Source organism: Leptidea sinapis, chromosome 23 (assembly GCF_905404315.1).
Source record: "Leptidea sinapis chromosome 23, ilLepSina1.1, whole genome shotgun sequence".
In the NCBI taxonomy this organism is placed as follows: Eukaryota; Metazoa; Arthropoda; class Insecta; order Lepidoptera; family Pieridae; genus Leptidea; species Leptidea sinapis.
Window position 1 is genome coordinate 3,379,658 of NC_066287.1, and position 19,503 is coordinate 3,399,160.

Genomic DNA, 19,503 nt, shown 5'->3' on the forward strand with positions numbered 1-19,503 from the left:
CAGAATCCTTGATTGAACCCAAATTCTGAACGGCATCGCAATTGGACGTAGTTCCTGAAAAACGTTACAAGCCACAAACATCACTATTTAAGGAATTCGTGCTTAAAGTTTAATAAATACCAGTGTATTTTCCATTCATGTGGGTTGGGCTACTAAGTCATGATGTCATTTAAAGAGTAGGGCTGCCATTTTTTGTCAGTCCGTTAATATAAATCACGTGACCAGTTTTGTGTTCTTAACTGAATTTCGACATGATTGTGGTTTGAATCGTTTTTCTGGATTCCTATTGCGCTCGTCACTTTGAGACATAAGAAGAGTCTATAATATATTCTACATCAATAAAAATTGAGAAATCGAATAACATACACACATAAAAAAATCAAATAAATTTGAGAAACCACCACCTCCTTTTTTGAAGTCGGTTAGGTTAAGTTTTTCATAGATATAATCATAATGCCCCTTATTCACAATGGTTCGCTAACTTTAAACAGCCGCTTAGGAGTGTTTTTTCTCATTCTGACTTAGGTCAATAGAAGAAGACAGAGTGAGAATTAGCAATGCTTTAAGTTAGCAGACTATTATGAATAAGGGGGAATATGTTTAACAGTTAAATAAGATAATATGTTATGGGATAAGAAAAAAGATTTGAGTCTATCAACATCGTGCAATGTTTTACAACAAATAATATTTTTCCTAAATACTTCGCATTAAGCTAATAATAATAAAATATTAATGCTCATAAAGTGTTAATTAACTCGTGTTTAAAAATAGCCATGTGTTAAAAATAACCGGACATCCTAATGCTAACGGTGCACTTGTTGTGCATGTACTATGACGTCATAGTTCATAACAACGAACAGACAAACATCTGGAGAGGATTGCTTCAAAAATGACATGAAATTGTTTACATACTTTAACGTCGTATCCAATCTGAACAACGGTTTATAAATAATATGTACTAAAAATTTATGAAAAAAAAAATATATTTGTGTTTTATTTAATAAAAAAATATGCATATTCCTTACTGCTGATACAAGACAAGCTCTACACAGTACAGTTATCATACGCACTTTATATAAATGGAACTGAATCTCGCATTTCTTACGGTCCTAAGATATTCAATTGGCAAAGATGGCGGACTTTGAAAAATTCTGGTGGTATAAATTGTTAATTAAGACAAAAAATTTGAAATAAATCCGTTTATGTGAATGTGACTGCAGAGACCTAGATTGGGAGAATTTGCTTCAGAGTAAATTCGCTAATCGGATGATATATTTTCTGGATATAAAAATGTCCGAATGTGATCGTTACATATTTTAAAATACCACAGTAAATTTCACTTTGTGCTGTTGACTTTGTCCATATGTAACCAACACTTATCTAATAATATATTAAATTCTCGTGTCCCGGTGTTTATTACCGAACTCCTAAACGACTGAACCGATTTGTATGAAATTTTTTGTGCATGATTTTTTTATTATGATTCAGCATTGTAAAATACGTACAACGACAAATTTTCGCCCTTCTACGATCTACACCTATTTTTGTATCACGATTTTTATATTATTCTGTTCCATCCACTAAACCGCTATAGGGTTGCAAGATGGCAATCGAATACAATACCAAATATACCTTATAATTATTTATTTGGTAGGTTTGAGAATCAGTTTCATATTTTTTTTATACCCCAATTATTTATTTTATTTATTTATTGGACAATACAATGTTTGCTAGTAGGCTATTAATATATACAAATGCTTATAAAATGTATTTTATTTTATTTTTTAACCATAATAAAAGACGTAAATAAAATAAAGTAAATGGTAAACTTCAGACATATTGAATGATAGTTTACATTCAACAACTCAAGCAAGTTGAACAATTAGATAATTTATATACATCTGGATAGAGCCTTTACTGCTAGACAACCGATGAAAACAAGCCAGGTTTATTACTTTAGTGTGCGTGACAAGATACGTCTTACACTCGCGATTTGTATGTCCCTTTGTGTTAGTGTGCGTGCATTACACAAAATAGAGGTTTACAGTCACCCTCAATTTTTTTTTCAACGTTTTCACAGCTGTCAATCTTTCTAGATGTACAAATGAGCATAGGTTGACACCATGCCATTATTTATTACTTGGTAGCCTTCCTCAACCTGACATTGGTTCAATTGTGGTGACCTTTCCCCAAAAGTCACAATATAAAGAATAGAATAGAATAGATCTAAGGTTGAACATTCGATCAACTTTAATCGCTCTGTGTGAATATGTTATAAGCGGACCATGATTATAATGCTGTGCCGTTCAGGACTCTTAATAACCCTAAGTAGGATCTTGAAGATAGGTAGAAGGATACCTTGTATCATCAGGTAATTCAGAACCTTAGTCGAGTCAAGTTGTATATATAGTACTCTAGCAGGAAACATCCTATCATACTGGTGATATCGTATCGAGAAGATTCGATAAATACTGCCAGTTCTCACTAGATGTCATAGAGTACTGACTGGCGTGGACTGTATACAAAGTGTTGGTACAACTAAGCTTTAGACTTCCTTTTGGTTGGCGACCGCTGTGCCCCTGAATCAGTCTTCTTCACCTGTAAACATTAATATAATTTTAATATCTCTAGATCTAAGATTTACTGAGGAACAATACATTTTTACATATAAAAACATATTTTACATATTAAACCAGGGATCAGTGCTTAAAAAAAGGCTTTCGCATTTAAATATTATTAGTTTAGATTCGCTAATGTCATTCGGATTTCAATAATATTATATAATTCAAATTTCGAACATCTATTAAAAACAAATAAATTTGATTTGACCTCTATTCTAATATCAGTCGAGATGACGTTTAGTTTGAAATGAAATGTCACTTTGCAAACAAATTTGTCAAATGTTGCACGTAAGTAAAACATCAAACTATATTATGATAGTTGAGGCCGACTCTAGTGTCTCTGAATTAAAAAAACTATAACAAGTGCTAGAAAACTTTTAATTAACAGAAAAACCTTATGGTAGTCATAATATGCGGCTCTTGAATGCATCATGGAAGCTTATGATATGTTGGTAGATAAAGTAGTGTATGTAACTGTACATAATTAGGTATTAAAACACTCGTATGATGTTACTATAAACCCACACTTGTGTTTAATGTCCTTCATTATGTACAGTCATATAAACTACTATTATAACAACCCTTTTGTGACAGTTGACAACTGTACTTTAGTTTATTGAACTGTATATATTAAAAATATGATATTTTAAACATAAATTATAAAAAATCGCCTTAAATATCGACGAGATGTCAAATGACGTAACTTCATAGTGTGCCTTTTACCACTGTACAACAGGGAGTGTTCCGAAGAGCTGTTTGCCATTATTCCTGCAACTGTATTCAATATACCACAACGGGCCACCTATCTGGAAAATGTGTGATGCATTTCTTTCTTTCACATAGAACCAGACTATGGAATGAGCTTAAAGGACACCTGATAGTAAGTGGTCACAGTTCGCATATTATCTTGAAACACAAGAGAACTGGAACAACCTGGAAGCACGGCACCCAAGGGATGAAGAATGTTTTTTGGAATCCAATCGATACATATGAAATGTTCAATGTTCCGATAGTTTTCCTATTTTAGGCACAAGTATTATATATAATAAGCATGGGTGTCACCTGGTGATAAAATATGATTTCTCTATCAATTGTGGTGATGCACAATTGATAGAGAAATCACAGAAGTATCCCCAATTGATGAAGGAAAAACTGGGATACATGGTCACGTAAATATTGAATACAGGCTAGAATTTAAATAAAACATTAAAAAACTATTGTAAGATTTGAAACCGCGTTTATTACAGTTTTGGATAATGTGTTTCTCGAGAGCTTATTAGTGAGAGTGTATTACAAAAAAAAAAAAAAAAACAAACCTCTCTTGATCTTTTACTCCTAGGTTCATCAATCTCCTTTTCAGAATCCTTTCCTTTATCCTCGTCACTCTTACTATTTGATTCGCCGCTCAATCTGCGTTTCTCGCCTCTCTTTTCAGAATCCTTTCTATCCTTTGTGTTATCTGAATCTTTCTTAGCCGGCGTGTCTTTAGTGTCCTTTGGCTTATCTCCACTGCCTTTTGATTTTTCTGGAGTTGGATCTTTGGAGTTTTCCACATGATTCTTTGCCTTTTCTTGGCTATCTTTTGAAACATCCTCACTATTTGTCTTTTCTTGTGCACTAGGTTTGTCTGTATCTTTTGATTTATCTGTATTATTTTTAGAATTCTTCTCTTCTGGTTTATCTGTTTCTTTCACTTTATCTGAAACTTCACTGTCTGCCTTGTCTGTGTCTTCGTCATCTTTTGTAACTTGAGTGGTTTTCACTTCTTTTGTTTCAGTCTTTTCATTCACCTTTTCACTTTCCGCTTCTTCTGAATTTTTCTCCAAATTTTCATCTTTATTTTCTTCAACTGCTGTTTCTTTTTGTTCCTCGCTATCAACATCTGGCTCACTCTCTTTAGGATTTTCTTCTACTCCACCACTCTTATCTTGTTCCGTTTCTTCCGCTTTATCTTGTTGCTTTTGTGCCTTCTCAATCTCCGCAGATTTCTGACTTTCTTTGTCCACAACTTTCACCGCTTCTTTTTCTTCTTGTTGTGATTTCTTTGATGAGTCTCGTTTTGCTGACTGTTTAGCGTTGTGTGCGGGTTTTTTCTGCTTCCCTGTTGAGACAAATAACATAAAGGTACATTTAAAAAAAAATACGATCTTCAAAGTTGATTTTCAACAAGTTTTTAATAAGAAATATGTATTTCCAAGGAACTGATGTTCAAATCACCAAAGCTCTCATGTAACTTGGCGGATTGTAGATAAAATTTATTGAAGTAGGCGTTACTTTGCGGAAATCCATAATTATCCAAATGTTTTGAGTTTTCCTTAGTGTTATTTCCGCCAATATTTGTCTTAAAACAATTCGATACGCGTTTCGCCTCTACACGAGGCATCCTCAGGGCATGTTGACTCGCCAAACTCTGGCACGAGACACTCGATGATATCTCGTGCCAGAGTTTCAAGCTCGTGTAGAGGCGAAACACGTGTCGTATTGTTTTAAGATAAATATTGGCGGAATTCACACTAAGAAAAACTCAAAACTTTTGAGGATTGTAGATAATTGCGTGACTTTCAATATTTGCCATTGGGTGTCGCACTTGCTGTAGTAGTCTATTCAAATGAATAGAGTTGGTACGTAAATCATAACTTCAAAATATACAGTGCTTGAACTTATTTGGCTGCATTAAATATATGTTTTCTTATTGTTTCACAGGAAACAAGTTGTTTTACTTATTTATTACTAGTTGACCCGACAGACGCTGTTCTGTCAATAGTAAAAAAAGGGTGTAAGGAACAATGTAGTCTAAAGCCATCGTAAATGTTTTATAAAGTTAAAGAGTTAAAAATGAAACAGTGATTGAAAACACGTCTGGCAAAACACGCGATAGACGCGCAGAACTGAAATATAATAACATATTTTTGAAATGACACAAATAAGTTACCTGAAGGTTTACTTTTGTTCAGATCGGTGCAACCGTTCGCAGCGTCCACAGATGACTTCATTGTGTGCGATGAAGGTTGGCTCATTTCTGAAATGTCCGTGATAATAATTTCAATCACATATAAAATTTATTACTAATGAGAACAATGACATACAATAAACAATTAGTCTCACAATCAGGCTCAATATTTTCTGAAGCAAAACGCTGCCTTCGCGTCTATTAGAACGAGCTTAGAGATTTCGGTGAGCTGTGTTTCGACCGCGCTTTAAATACAACGCCACGCAATGATAAGTGTTCAATTTAAATCAAATGGTCCAAATAACAGCGTATCCAAACTTAAAAAGGATGGAGTGTTGGATTTCAGGAAGTGCCCATTTATATTAACAAAATTGTGTAACTAACTCGACGTTTTGCATCATTTTGCTAAATAATTACATTTGCTAAAACTAAATGTTCTTGCCTCGTGTTCGCGTCGGTCTTTATCGCACAATAATCAAACTCTCGAGAGCAAAATCTCATGAGCCTATACAATACACTTTGAACATTACTTCCACGAAATAAGTTGTTAATTTGAATGAATTTTTAATGTTTTCTATTTAATTTAAAATATGATAGGGACGATAAAGGGGCACTATAAACAAACATTTGTAGGTGCCACGGAGTATCCTCTTTATAGACAATGTTTTAGTGCTGAAGAGTCATCTGCCCACATAATGCTGGAATGCCCGGCTGCGGTCTTCCAATGGAAGCGTATTGAAGTGAAATCCTACTTTTCTGAATGGAGTTTGTCTGATTGAACTCGACATTTTTCATCACATACATCGATACATCAAAAGAGTGTAGATTTTCCATGTATTTTTCATAAACTTAGATTAAAAAACAGAAAAAGCATGATCCTCAAAGATTTACGTGATTTTGTTACGACAATGATTTATTAGAAAAATCACCATTCTTGAATTATTAAAACTCGTGTGGCATTGTAACTTTCTTCTTTATTATCTATTATCCCTCTTGTTTGCATCTCGGAATAAGACCCATAGTGACGATGATTACGTAATGGACATTGTGAGAACATTTTGTGCACCTGTGAACACCAAAAGCGACACAATAGTTTCAGAGATATCGTGCTTGTTAACTATTTGATTCGCCTCGAATCGAATCACCTCGGCGACTTCTTTAGCCGCGCACTCACTACACTCACCCTGATGAAGGACCGCCGTCCGAAACTAGTCGGTACTAACTCCGACAAACCGCGAGTAAAGCCGTTCTAATAAATACAATTACGTTTCTTATTTAAGAGAGACACATTATAAATATAAGAACTGCTCGTAGATTTTGGATACTTTATTATATATAAATATACACACACACACACACACATACTCACGCCTTGTTCCCGTCGGGGTAGGCAGAGACAATAGAATGCCATTTGCTTCTATCCTTACAAACCTCACGCGCTTCCTCTACATTCATTACTCTTTTCATACATGCTCGCCGGTTGCGGGTGCTTCGGACCTCTCCTTTTCTCAAAACGTCCCCAATTTGATCGACGAATGTTCTACGAGGTCTCCCGCGACCGGCTTGCCCACACACACTTGCCTTATATATTTGATGCGTCATTCTTTCTTCACTCATTCGCTCCACGTGTCCAAACCATTTAAGCATTCCTTTTTCAGTCCTTGTCACAACATCCTCTTTCAAACCACAGCGCGCTCGTATTACCGCATTCGGAATTCTATCAGTCAGTCTTACCCCACACATACTACGCAGTGATCGCATCTCAACTGCGTTAATTCTGCTTTTATGCTTCTTCTGCCATACCCAACTCTCACTTCCATACATTAACGTGGCGACAAGCGCTCCATTATGTACAGCCATTCGCGCTTCTATTGGCACAGTCTTACCGTTTATAAAGGCATGCAGCGCTCCATTCACACAATTTCCCGCAGTCACTCTCCTTTCAATATCACCTTCAAATCTTCCGTCTCTTGTAAACATGCTACCCAAATATACGAATTCTGTAACTTGTTCTACCCTTTCATCTTCAATCGTGATAGTACACTCAGTCAACCTTTCATCCTTCTCAAATACCATCACTTTCGTCTTTCTTGCATTTACTTTCAAACCTCTCTCTTTAAAGCTCCCGTTCAAACAGTCAATCATTTGTTGCAACTCATTTACCGATGATGAAAAAATGACTTGATCATCGGCGTACAAGAGGCACTTAACACACAACCCTTCCATATTGATTCCACATTGCATTTCTCTCACATCATTCATGCATCTATCCATGAATAGGTTGAACAACCAAGGCGACGCTACACAACCCTGTCTGACACCTTTGGAGATATCAAACCAGCCCGTATAGGCACCATGAACACGAACACAGGCTTGAGAATCCCTGTACAGAGATTTCAGAGCCCTTATCAGAAAATTGTCCACCCCATACATAGATAAGACCTTCCATAATTCCTTTCTATTCACCCTATCATATGCCTTTTCCAAGTCTATGAACGCGCAATATACTTTCTGGTTTTTTTCCAGACATTTTTCAGTGATGCAGCGTAAGGAAAAGACTTGATCCGTACATCCCATTGCCTTCCGAAATCCCGCTTGCACATCCCATACCTTGTCATTAGTCACATTCATTACTCTTTCAATCAATATTCTGGCATACACTTTTCCAACAACACTAAGAAGGCTGATCCCGCGATAATTTTGACATTCCTGCTGCGAGCCTTTGCCTTTATAAATTGGGACAATCACTGCCTTCGTCCAATCGTCTGGAACTTGGCCCTGTTTCCAACATAAATTAAAAAGGCGATGCAGCAGGCTCACTATTAGTCCATCGCCAGCCTTCAACATTTCAGTCGTCACTCGATCATACCCAGCAGACTTTCCCGACCTCATACCTCTTAACGCTTTCATAATTTCATCCAAACCTATTTCATCACTCGGGTCCACAAACATATCTATTATCTCTTCTTGCTCTTTTTCACTTACATCTTTCTCGTATAAGCTCTCAAAATAATTCTTCCAGCACTCTAGTATCATACTTTCTTCATGTAAGACTTCACCTTGTTCATTCCTAATCAGTTTCATAGATGAATTTATATTTGTTCCCCGCGCTTCTTTCACGAGTTTCCAAAACAGTTTTATATTATCTCGGAAACTTGCGCCGAATTGTTCCTTATATTTCACCTTTTTCTCATTCCTTTTCTTCTCTATACATTCTTTAACTTTCGCTTTCACGCATCTATATTTGTCCTTGATTTCTTTAACATTATCTTCATTCATACCGCCACTCGCTCTATTTGTTGCTTCTATTGCCAAGACATCCAGCCATGCTTTTTTCTTTTCCTCAACCATTCTTCTAGTTTCATCATCCCACCAGTCGGCATTTTGGCATTTCTTGCGCCTTCTTTTACTCACACCGCATACATCATCAGCACATTTAATAATGTTGGTTTTAACTACCGACCATACATCATTCACACTTTCCTCATTAACATCACTCCAGCTTTTTTCTAGCCGTTCACTCAATTGCTTTTTATACATCTCTTTTACTTGCTGATCTTTCAATCTTTCCACTTTTATACGTTCTAATTCAGTAGTTGACCCTTTTGATCTGTGCCGCCAGCGCTTAAACAAACCACTTATTCTGCTAATTACCAAATAGTGATCTGTGCCGACATCTGGTCCACGATAGGCTCTAGTATCCACTAGTTTCATTTTTATTCTTTCATCGACTATCACAAGATCTATCATACTCCTTAACACAACATTGCCTTCCTTCTTTTGCCACGTGTACATATGTATCATCTTATGCTGAAACCACGTATTCATCACAGACAGACCCATCTCCACACATATATCTAACAAGTATACGCCGTTGTCATTCACACTCTTATCCCCAAACGTCCCAAGCACATTTTCATACCCATCACGCTTCACTCCAACCCTTGCATTGAAATCTCCAAGCATGACAATACGTTCATTCAACTTACGCAATAACAAAACTTCTCTCGTTCGTTCCCAAAATTCTTCTCTTACCGCCGTACTATGGGAAGAGTCCGGAGCGTATACACCTACCAAAAATAGAGGTGTCAGACCTACTTTCAGTCGGACCCAGATAAGGCGGGGACTTACGCACTCATACTCTCGCATGCATTCTGCCATTCGCTCTGAAAGAAGTATACCGACGCCTTTACTGCCATGTTCTTCATCTGGAACTCCCGACCATATTTCTGTGAACGGGCCGCGCGTCAGTATCTCTTTCCCTTTACGTTTTGTCTCATTCACACACAGCACATCTAATTTTCTTTCATTCATTAACTCGTAAATTTCATCCAGTTTCTCATTCATTCCTCCTCTAACATTCAAAGTCGCAAAACGGCATTCCGATGCCCACTTTCCGCCCCGGCGAGAACAATTTGGACTTAGGTTTTGGCGTGACGTATGGCGAATATCGTCGCCGCCTACAGCTGTTAGGTTGCTCCCCCCAGAATACGAGGAGCAGCCTCGTCCTGCAGATACAGGAGGAGGAGGGGATTCTCCGGCTCTGCCGGTACCCCCCTGGGGTACAGTTACAGTATTTTTTCCTACAGCCATGTTCCCGACGGTAATTGTTTGTTAGGCTGTATGATGTCTTTGGGGTTTGACAGCCAGCCCCTAAGCGGCGGGACAGAATACCAGGTTTATTTCAAGTTTTCCTTCTCTAAGATCGGAGACGTCAAAAGCTTGATGATATTACGGACGTCAAAATACCTTAGTCGGCTTTTACGACGCCTCGGTAAGAGTGAGGGAGGTCTATTCTACTCTGCCGGATACCCCACGGCATGATATAATCCGACATATATAAATATATGTCGGAGAATTAGAATATAAAAGTAATATGGCCTGTATGATTATATTCTACTCTGTGTATTGGGTTGAACTGATGGCGAACGTCATCTTTCAAAGTGTGTTTGAAGTTGTCACTGTGTACGTCACTGTCGGTGACGTGATTGAAGTTAGTTATTATGGTCCTTCAGTAGAGCGCTCATTCAGAAGTCGCATTCGTCTTCAAGCTAGCGCCCGCGCCGAATGTGCGCACTGATCGACTTAAATGACATGGCGGATACCAACACCGTGACGCCCGATTTTAAATCCAAATAAATCTCAGAGATATATATACTTTGTGCTTCATTGGATTAAACTGAATGTCTCACCTATGGGCTCATGCACTAACTCCAAGAGTTCATCGGAGCTCAGTTTCTCTGTGGCACTCTTGAACAGAGCGACTCGCTCGCAGAAGTACTCATAGAACTTGAGACCTTGTGGCAGCGTGAACAATTTCTGTAAAAAATAATGTTCTAGCACAACCAATACTTGATAATCGAAAACAATTTGTAATTTTAAAGTGATATCTGGGTTATAAACAAATTAAATTTGTAACAAAAATTTGTGAACGATGTGGGGCTTGAGCCCGTCTCGGGTTCCGTCCGAGCGTTCTCACCAACTGAGCCAACTGTTCGAGTGACACATGGGCAAACGTGTATGGACACGTGTAAATCTTGGTATGTTTTTGTTAAACTCTCATGTTAGGGCTCCATCTACAGGATCTACTTCAAATGTTGATTTAAAAGAGTGACAATGAGTTTCGTGCCACTTCTTCTCATTAAAACTCAACCTTTTCCGAAGTGGTGGTAAATTGATTGGTTTTCATTTGAATTGTATTGGTTACCTCAATAATCATTTCAGCCGGAAGACGTCCACTGCTAAACAAAGGCCTCCCTCAAAGATCCCCACGACGATATGGTCCTTCGCTGCCCTCATCCAACGATCCGGCGGTCTTGACCAGATTGTCGGTCCATCTTGTGGGTGGCCTACCAACACTACGTCTTCCGGTATGTGGTCGCCATTGGAGGGTTTTTCTTATGCCCTGCCTATTGCCCTGCCTATTGCCACTTAAGTTTCGTAACCACCTGGGCTATCTCGGTAACTTAGGTTCTCCTACGAATCTCCTCAACTCACGAAGTTGTTATTTTGAATTAAAATCTTGGAGCGGAATTCTCCAGAAAAATGTATTTTGTTTAAGATGAGGAAATGTGGTCGAAATGCGAGTAGTCACGCAATCGTGTCTAGATGGATTTAACTTAAAGCTCGATGGGATAATTAGTATCTATATAAGAAGTGAGGTAACCTAGTAGTTTTTTTTTATGACAATAAGGGACGAGACGAGCAGTACGTTCAGACGATTGTAATTGATAAGCCCAGCCCATTACAATGCAATGTCGTTCAGGATTCTTGAAATCCCCAAAAATTCTTAGCGGCTCTACAATTGCCCTTGTCACCTTGAGACATAAGATGTTAAGTCTCATTTGCCCAGTAATTTCACTAGCTAATGCTTCACGGCAGAAAAAGGCGCCATTGTGGTACCTACAATCTAGCGACCATCCTGTGCACTGATACCTGCTGGTTTATTATTTACCAGCTGCCCGGACAGACTTCATTCCGTCAAAAGTTTATAGTAAATATTAAATTAATATAATGTAATTTATACCGTAGCATAGATCCAGTGTTATTTTGCAAGCGCAAAAACAAATTTATATATTATGTATGTATTATACATTATATAAACCTGCTCTCTTGAATTACTCTATCTATTAAACAAAACCGCATCAAAATCCATTCCCTAGTTTTAAAGATTTACATAGGGACAGACAGCGACTGTTTTATTATATGAAGTGTTATAATATATTCAAACCATACAATAATATGAAATGTACCCTCATGCTGGTGTACAGGCTGTCGGCCATCTTGCGGATCTGGTGAGCGTGCTTGTTGAACTCCATGACGTCACTCTCGGTGAGGTCCCACGAGGGGGCGTTGCCTACATACGCGCGCATGCGCTTTACTGTCTCCACGCAAGATGGGTGCTTGAGTAGCATCAGGGGCTTCAGGTCGAGCTCTGAAATTATACAATGCGCAGATTTATTGAATTAGGCGTTATTTTGCGGAAATCCATAATTATCCAAATGTTGTGATTTCTATTGAGTGTATATTCCCCTAAGCTTTGTCTTTAATCAATTCGACTTCGATTTCGCTTCTACACGAGGCATACTCAGGAGAGATTGATTCGCCAAATTGTAGCACGTAATATTTTGTACGAGACGACTATTTCACAGCATATATACAATTACTTAATACAATAATTATAATTATTTTTTAAGGGGTTACATATCCAAAAATCTCTTGTTTTAAAAAGTGCTCATTAAATCTTCAACGGTTTTAACTATTGGCTCCGGTTTATCCCGCCAGGTACCAATGTGTTTTCCGTTTTCAAATTTATTTAAATTTTCCCGGGAATACTTATTATCGGTCCCCTCGGTACATTGTAACGGAATTTCGCAAATGTAAATAAACATATTGTGTAAGTTTATTCGACGCTTAATATGGTCGGTAGTTACGAGTTTTCGTTCAGTTGTGTTTCGACCGCGCTTTAAATACAACGCCACGCAATGGCCAAGTGATCAGTGAAAAACTGTCCAAATAACAGATCACATATCATAACAGAATCCATAATCCCTTAATAACTTGGCGTTTTTAATCATTTTGCTAAATAATAACATTTCAATTGATAAAACAAAGTGTTCTTGCCTCGCGTTCGCGTCCAAGCTTCTAATGAGCGTATAGAATAGAGTTTGAACATTACAGCCACGAAATAAGGTGTTAATATGAATGAATGTTTTAATGTTATCCGTATAAGTTAATGTATACGTAAATACAACGCCGATTGGACATTTTTGACGACCTTTTAATAAGCGATTGAAAGTCTTGTTGTTTATTGTTCGTCAATGGCTCACCCTCAAATTCGTCCAAAAGTTTCAAGCATAGAGTGGTGTCAGCCTTCTCCAGACACAAGCACGACTTTATCTTCGTGTCCAACTCTATCAGTTTCATTTCCGTCTTCAAGAACCGCACCCGGGACTTCTTCTCCTCTGAAACATAATTTTAAATTTAGACGTTACAGTGCAACAGTTCGACAAATCTCAATTATTACTCTAAAACTTAATACCTTTCTTTAAAAGTAAGTTAAAATTTAGGGTACAATCTATTCGTCCCAAATGCTAGTGTCTGTAGTGTGACTTACGGTACGCAGACGTCGTTGCCAACTATGGGTCTGATGAGAAAACTCATGGTCGCTCAGAGGGCAATGGAGAGGGTTATGCTCGGAGTTTCCTTGCGAGATCGAATCAGAAATGAGGAGATCCGTAGGAGAACCAAATCCACTGATATCGCCGGATGATTGCGAGACTGAAGTGGCACTGAGCTCTTACCTGAGATTCGGATCAAAGAGACGTGACCGCGCAATTAAGCCGCGTTTAAATATATTACGTTATTCAAGAATCCTGAGCGACACTAAATTGAAATGGGCTGGGCATAACAATTAACATCACCTGAACGTCCAGCTCGTCTCGTCCCTTTTTAACATAAAAAATGTCCTACAGCCTACCTTAGCCTTATAATTCATAATGTACTATTTTATTATACCTGTATCTCTCTCCTTGTCCAACGTAGCCTTCTCCTCATCAGTGAGTCCAAGATCCATCACCAGCTGACCGGTGATGGACTGCGCTGAGATGTGTCCGCGTTCTGAGAATATCACAACCTTTAATAATAATAGTTAAATAGAACGTTTAATAAAAATGGCGTGTTCTACAAAGGTTCAGCGAAATGTGACTTGCATTTATACTCTTTCATGGTTGTGCGATGCTGACGTCTGAAGCTGGTTGCGGCTACGCAGTATACTCGGTACTTACTTCACTCAAATACGTCACACCTCCACGACATAGATGGCGCCAACTAGCCTTCCAAAATCGGCAGGGCCTAAGGGCACTAGATTTTACAGAAACACCAAAACCGAAAGTGCCGTACGGCACCATACTCCCTCACCAAATTTTAACCCTTATTTTGTTAATTTTGCATGATCTTATAGCTTGTTTCAATAGCTTTCTGATAAATTCACTAAAAATCATCCTTATTATAAGCAATCTATTAATACACGTAAAGTAATACGCATTGATAGAACGCTGCGCGCGTGCCAAAATCACGCCGATCTCAAAACATTCCACGCCCGATCAGCTTCCGCAACGGAAAGTATAGACTTGTGTATTTCATGTACTAGTACTATTAGAAATTAATTCCTGACACAGCATGATAATAAACTATTCGAAACTTCGTTCATTTAGTACATTGTAGTACAGTACCGGCGTCCGACTCCGCTCAGACCGACCGAGACTAATGCAACGGTGAACGGTGCAACGAGATTAAAGAATAAGAGCCGCGAAGATTAGGACGTGGGAGTGCGATAACTATTACTTCCGCGGTACTCTCTCAAAGTCCTATATATTTTGTACTTTTTGGATTTGGACTTTATATTTACAGAAATACTGGCTATTTTAGGTTCTTTGTTTTAATGTCGCTTGTCTCTCTGTCGATTGTTTTTATTAGTTCTTACATTAGACTATTAGTATAGCGCTTATAATATTATGTGTGCAATAGTAATAGAATGACAGTCCTAAGCCTGTGAAGTATGAAGGGAATATAAATCGCAAAACTTTATTGCATCGGTCAATGTACAAGTGTACTAATAGTACTGCGACACCGAAATAGTACATTACATTGTTTGTACTAGATCGGAGCGCTCCTTTCGATGTCCGTGCTCCAGAAAATATTTGTATCAAATATAGAACACGTTGTGGTCCCGGCAAACCGAAAGTGCATTTCACACAGATGCGGTTGTCGGAGGATATACATATCAATACATTACTGCGGATACGATTACGGCACGATCGCCGTGCCATAAACTTTAGGCATTAAGGGCTATATTTCACCGAGACACCATGGCGGCGCAACCAGTCGCCGCTACCAACAAAATATATTATATATAGCTCTATAGAGAGTTACTCACGCGTGCACAGCATGTTACTGGTCGCGGCTCTTCGCTGGTCGCGCCACCACTAATTACTATAGAGCTGAATGGTGTCTCACTCACTCGGCCGCCAGTGACGCTGTTGTATTTTGTTTTTAAATTACGATTGTTAATTGCATACGATGGATAATTTCGTTACAGATAGGCTAATTATCGAAATTCAAAGTAGACTATAAATTTTAGGACAATTACTTATTAGTTTATTCGGATAGAGATTCAAAAATGAAATGCTAAGGCTAAATAAGGATGAACCCATCACTGTTTCTTTTTTCTCTTGATGTTTCTTTTCCTATTATTAATATTGGGGAAATAAGCACTTAAGGCGAAGAGTAAGCAGAAAACACGCAAACATGCTGTTTTTAGACAAGTTTTGTGGTGAAAGTATAGCATTTCAAGCTATGAAAACTACTTAATCCAGTTACACATATCCTTAAGTCTTATTTGTAGGTTGCTAATGCTTGCTGTTGGTTATAGTTAACACTGCCGAGCCTTTTTGAACTACCACTTTTCTTTGAAGTTAAACAAGTTTTTTGGCATGGCGTGACGCATTTTTTTGGTACTTCTCTCAGAAAAGTTATTCTTATAGCTTGTACTTTTTTGTGTAGGTTAATTTATTAAGATTAGTAGTGAATAACGAGGATTGTAAGCATATAAACTGATTTCCACGCAAGAATTTTGAAAATATTGGCTTTGTTACATAGATGGCGGGCCGGCAGCCGTGAACTCCTATCGCTCAAGGTCGCTAGCATTTAGTGTCGCCTTAAATCTGTAGATCTATTGTGCCCCTACATGGGTTTGGAGTTTTGGACGCATGCACTAGCGATGACTATGCTCATTGTGATGAGGTAGTTGGGCAACGTTTAGAGAATTTCTCCCTTGCATATTCGGAGTTCTAATTCTTTTTTTCTTTTCCTACTTACATACAGGAGTAGAGTTATCTCTTCGAGGTCCATATTGTCTCTATTTGGTGTCATGACTCTGGTGTCTAGTTTGGTAGCGTGGTGTCCCGGTGAAATTTAGCCTTAAGAGTCGTGGGCGCAAAGCGACGCAATACCAGATATTTTTCCAACTACTCCAGTTGCAGCTCCATACTCACCAAGCTGGTGCTTCAGTGTGATGGCGTTGGTGGCGGCCTGCCGGTCCCACAGCAGCCTCGCAGCCTCGTTCTTGAAGCTGCTCGGTCTGGACTGGAACAGTTTGATGCCTACGTACTGTCCCGACGGCAGGTACGATATGAGGATGTTCTCCTTATCCGAGTCAACTGTTAAACGATCAAAATAATATTATCATTGGGCACATATTTACTTTTTTTTAATGGAAACGGAGGACAAACGAGCGCACGGGTCACCCGGTTTTATGTGATCACCGCCGCCCACATTCTCTTGCAACACCAGAGGAATCACAAGAGGAAGGTGTACGCGCTTTTTTTCAAAGTAGCAAATTCGTATCTACCCGGAAACACCGCAAAAGGAAGCCATTACACAGAGCGTGGCAAAAGTTCCTTGAAAACCGTATTGTGGAGAATCGCCACACATCCAGAATATCCCAAAAAAAAAAATTAGGGGTGCGGCCTTTTCTCAGACCTAACGAATATAGAATATAATAAAATTTTATTGAAAACAAACCACCGTCTGATGGTGGTTTGTTTTCAATATATTAATTATTAAAATATAACCAAGCAGAATGAGTAATAAAAATTATTAATAACTGTTGACATCTCAAATTATTATAATAACGACAAATTTTTGAATAATTTGTGTTTAGTTTAAGTGGCAAGAGTTCTGAGCAAAAATAGAAATTGGTGGGAGAATTTACACAATACCATAGACTAAGGATTGGTCTCCGCTGCACTCCAACTAGATACCACCTAAGAACAATGGCTTTTTTATTACGCCAATTATTAGATGCTTGTATGCGTGGCATCTTGACACTCAATGGCATATTTCAAATTTTGTAACATACGCGTCGTGTTATTTGTCACGTGTTGATCCAATGGACGACAAGGGTCGACTGTGAGCCAATGAGCGCTTTGTCGGCTCTGCGTGCGCTTCAGAACGACCAACCCATGACTCGAAAACCAGCAACTGTAGTCATCATATTCTAAATGTTTGCACCTACCGAGATTCGAACCCGGAACTAAGCTCAATAGTTAGTCATTGTCACTTAGTGACGTAACGTCGCTATTTTATATGAGTCGTCAATTCGACTTATGTCAATCATATAGAAACAAATATATGTCACTATCATATGAAAATTTTACTACAGCCGAGTTGTACCAACTAACAGGATTTTAAAGAAATTTACTTCCACATACAATCAAAAAGTGGAATCCTGTGTGATCCCTCTGCTGTTGCAAGAAGGTGTGGGCTTACATAGTTCATACGTCACATAGAGCCCCTTGCTGCTAGACCACCAATGAAAACAGGCCAGGTTTACTACTTTAGTGTGCGTGACAAGCTACGTCTTAAACTTGCAATTTGTATGTCACTTTGTGTTATTGATAGTTAACCGTCAACTGTCAAACTAAGTAATAAACCTGGCCTGTTTTTAAATTGAAACCAATTACACGAATGAATAAAAATTACTATAGTGAAACGATATGAATTATGTTTCGACAGAGAGAAAAAAATAAAATACGGTATGCTGAATTCATATTAGCATGTATAATTAACTGATATTACTTTAACCACGCATCTTTATAAATAATTCAAAGTTATACAACCGTTAATATAATGTAACAAAACAAGACATATATGGAACCGTTTTGTTTTATCCATATTTTTTATGGAGGAGGAGGTAAACGTGGGTACTTATCACCTGATGTTAAGTGATCACCGCCGCACACATGCTCTTGCAACACCAGAGGAATCGCAGGAGCGTTGCCAGCCTTTTAGAAAAGTGTACGCGCTTTTTTGAAGCAAACCTACTGATTCATCCGTTCCTTTAAAAAAAAAAAGGATTTTTTTCCATAATGAATATTTACTGATAAAAATAATTATAAATTTAAAACAAACTTGAATTAGTAACTAAAAGACATTAATTTATTCATTATTTTTTTATTAATACAACACCGACATAGTCTTTCGGGTATAACTCTAATATTTTATTAACTGTAGCCATCTCTTCATCTGTGTATTCAGACGATATGCCGTACTCCTTCACGTAATCCGAATATTTTCTATTAAAACCAAAATCACCTTGTAAAGTTGACATAGCAACAAAACTATTACCGCTTATGTTATTATTATCACTATTATTCTGTAATAAATTAATAAAATCCTGGCCTTCGGGTATTTTATAAACACTATTTTTATCTCTATTGAGGTTGTAAATATCTTTGTCGTTAGAACAACTTTTAGCGTCTAAATCAGTATACGTTTTTAAAGACTTCACAGAGCCTAAAGAGTCTTGGCGCAAAGGGCATATTACGTTATTACTCTGAGAATCAATATGAATATGACCAAGGTTTTCATCTATTTCGTTCAAAATGTTCAAAGAATCGTAAATTATTCCATTAAACGGATCTTGAAAAGTTTCAACATAATTTAAAGATGTATTACAACGTACGCTAGTATTTTCTTGAATAATTGGTAAATTGTCTGATAAATTAATATTTTCTAAGGTTTTGTTGATGTCGGTATCGGAAATGTTATTGTATTCTTGTGACTCCACAGTTTTTTTCGTGTTTGTACCTTTTGTAGGTGGTTGAAATTTCTTCTTAGCTATTGAACCAGTTTTCTTGGCTTTTCCAAATTTTGGTATTATCTTCGGAATTTTATCGCTTGACATACTGTAGGATTAAATAAGAAGTAATATTCAACGTACATACAAAATCGTAAAGTATCGTAAACGTTAAGGCATAAAGCTATTTTAGATTCTAAAATATGATTTTTTCTTCAGATTGCCAGTTTAATAGCTTGATAATAAATAAATATTAATCAATACTAATAATTTACAGCCTATCATAGAACTCT

At 37.7% G+C, this 19,503-nt stretch overlaps 1 protein-coding gene across 2 annotated transcripts in view; it reads right to left on the reverse strand.

Annotated features, from left to right (window-relative positions):
* Positions 1–767: 767 nt before the first annotated feature.
* LOC126971357 (PC4 and SFRS1-interacting protein-like) overlaps positions 768–19,503 on the reverse strand; it is a 44,374-nt gene continuing 25,638 nt past the window's right edge. For both annotated transcript variants that reach the window (XM_050817642.1, XM_050817641.1), the window contains 8 exons: positions 16,626–16,790; positions 14,089–14,190; positions 13,401–13,535; positions 12,324–12,505; positions 10,764–10,890; positions 5,554–5,640; positions 3,938–4,722; positions 768–2,598 (listed from right to left, as the gene is read on the reverse strand). In XM_050817642.1, coding sequence (XP_050673599.1) covers positions 2,539–2,598; positions 3,938–4,722; positions 5,554–5,640; positions 10,764–10,890; positions 12,324–12,505; positions 13,401–13,535; positions 14,089–14,190; positions 16,626–16,790 — 1,643 coding nt within the window. In that variant the 3' untranslated portion in view covers positions 768–2,538. The remainder of the gene's footprint in view (positions 2,599–3,937; positions 4,723–5,553; positions 5,641–10,763; positions 10,891–12,323; positions 12,506–13,400; positions 13,536–14,088; positions 14,191–16,625; positions 16,791–19,503) is intronic.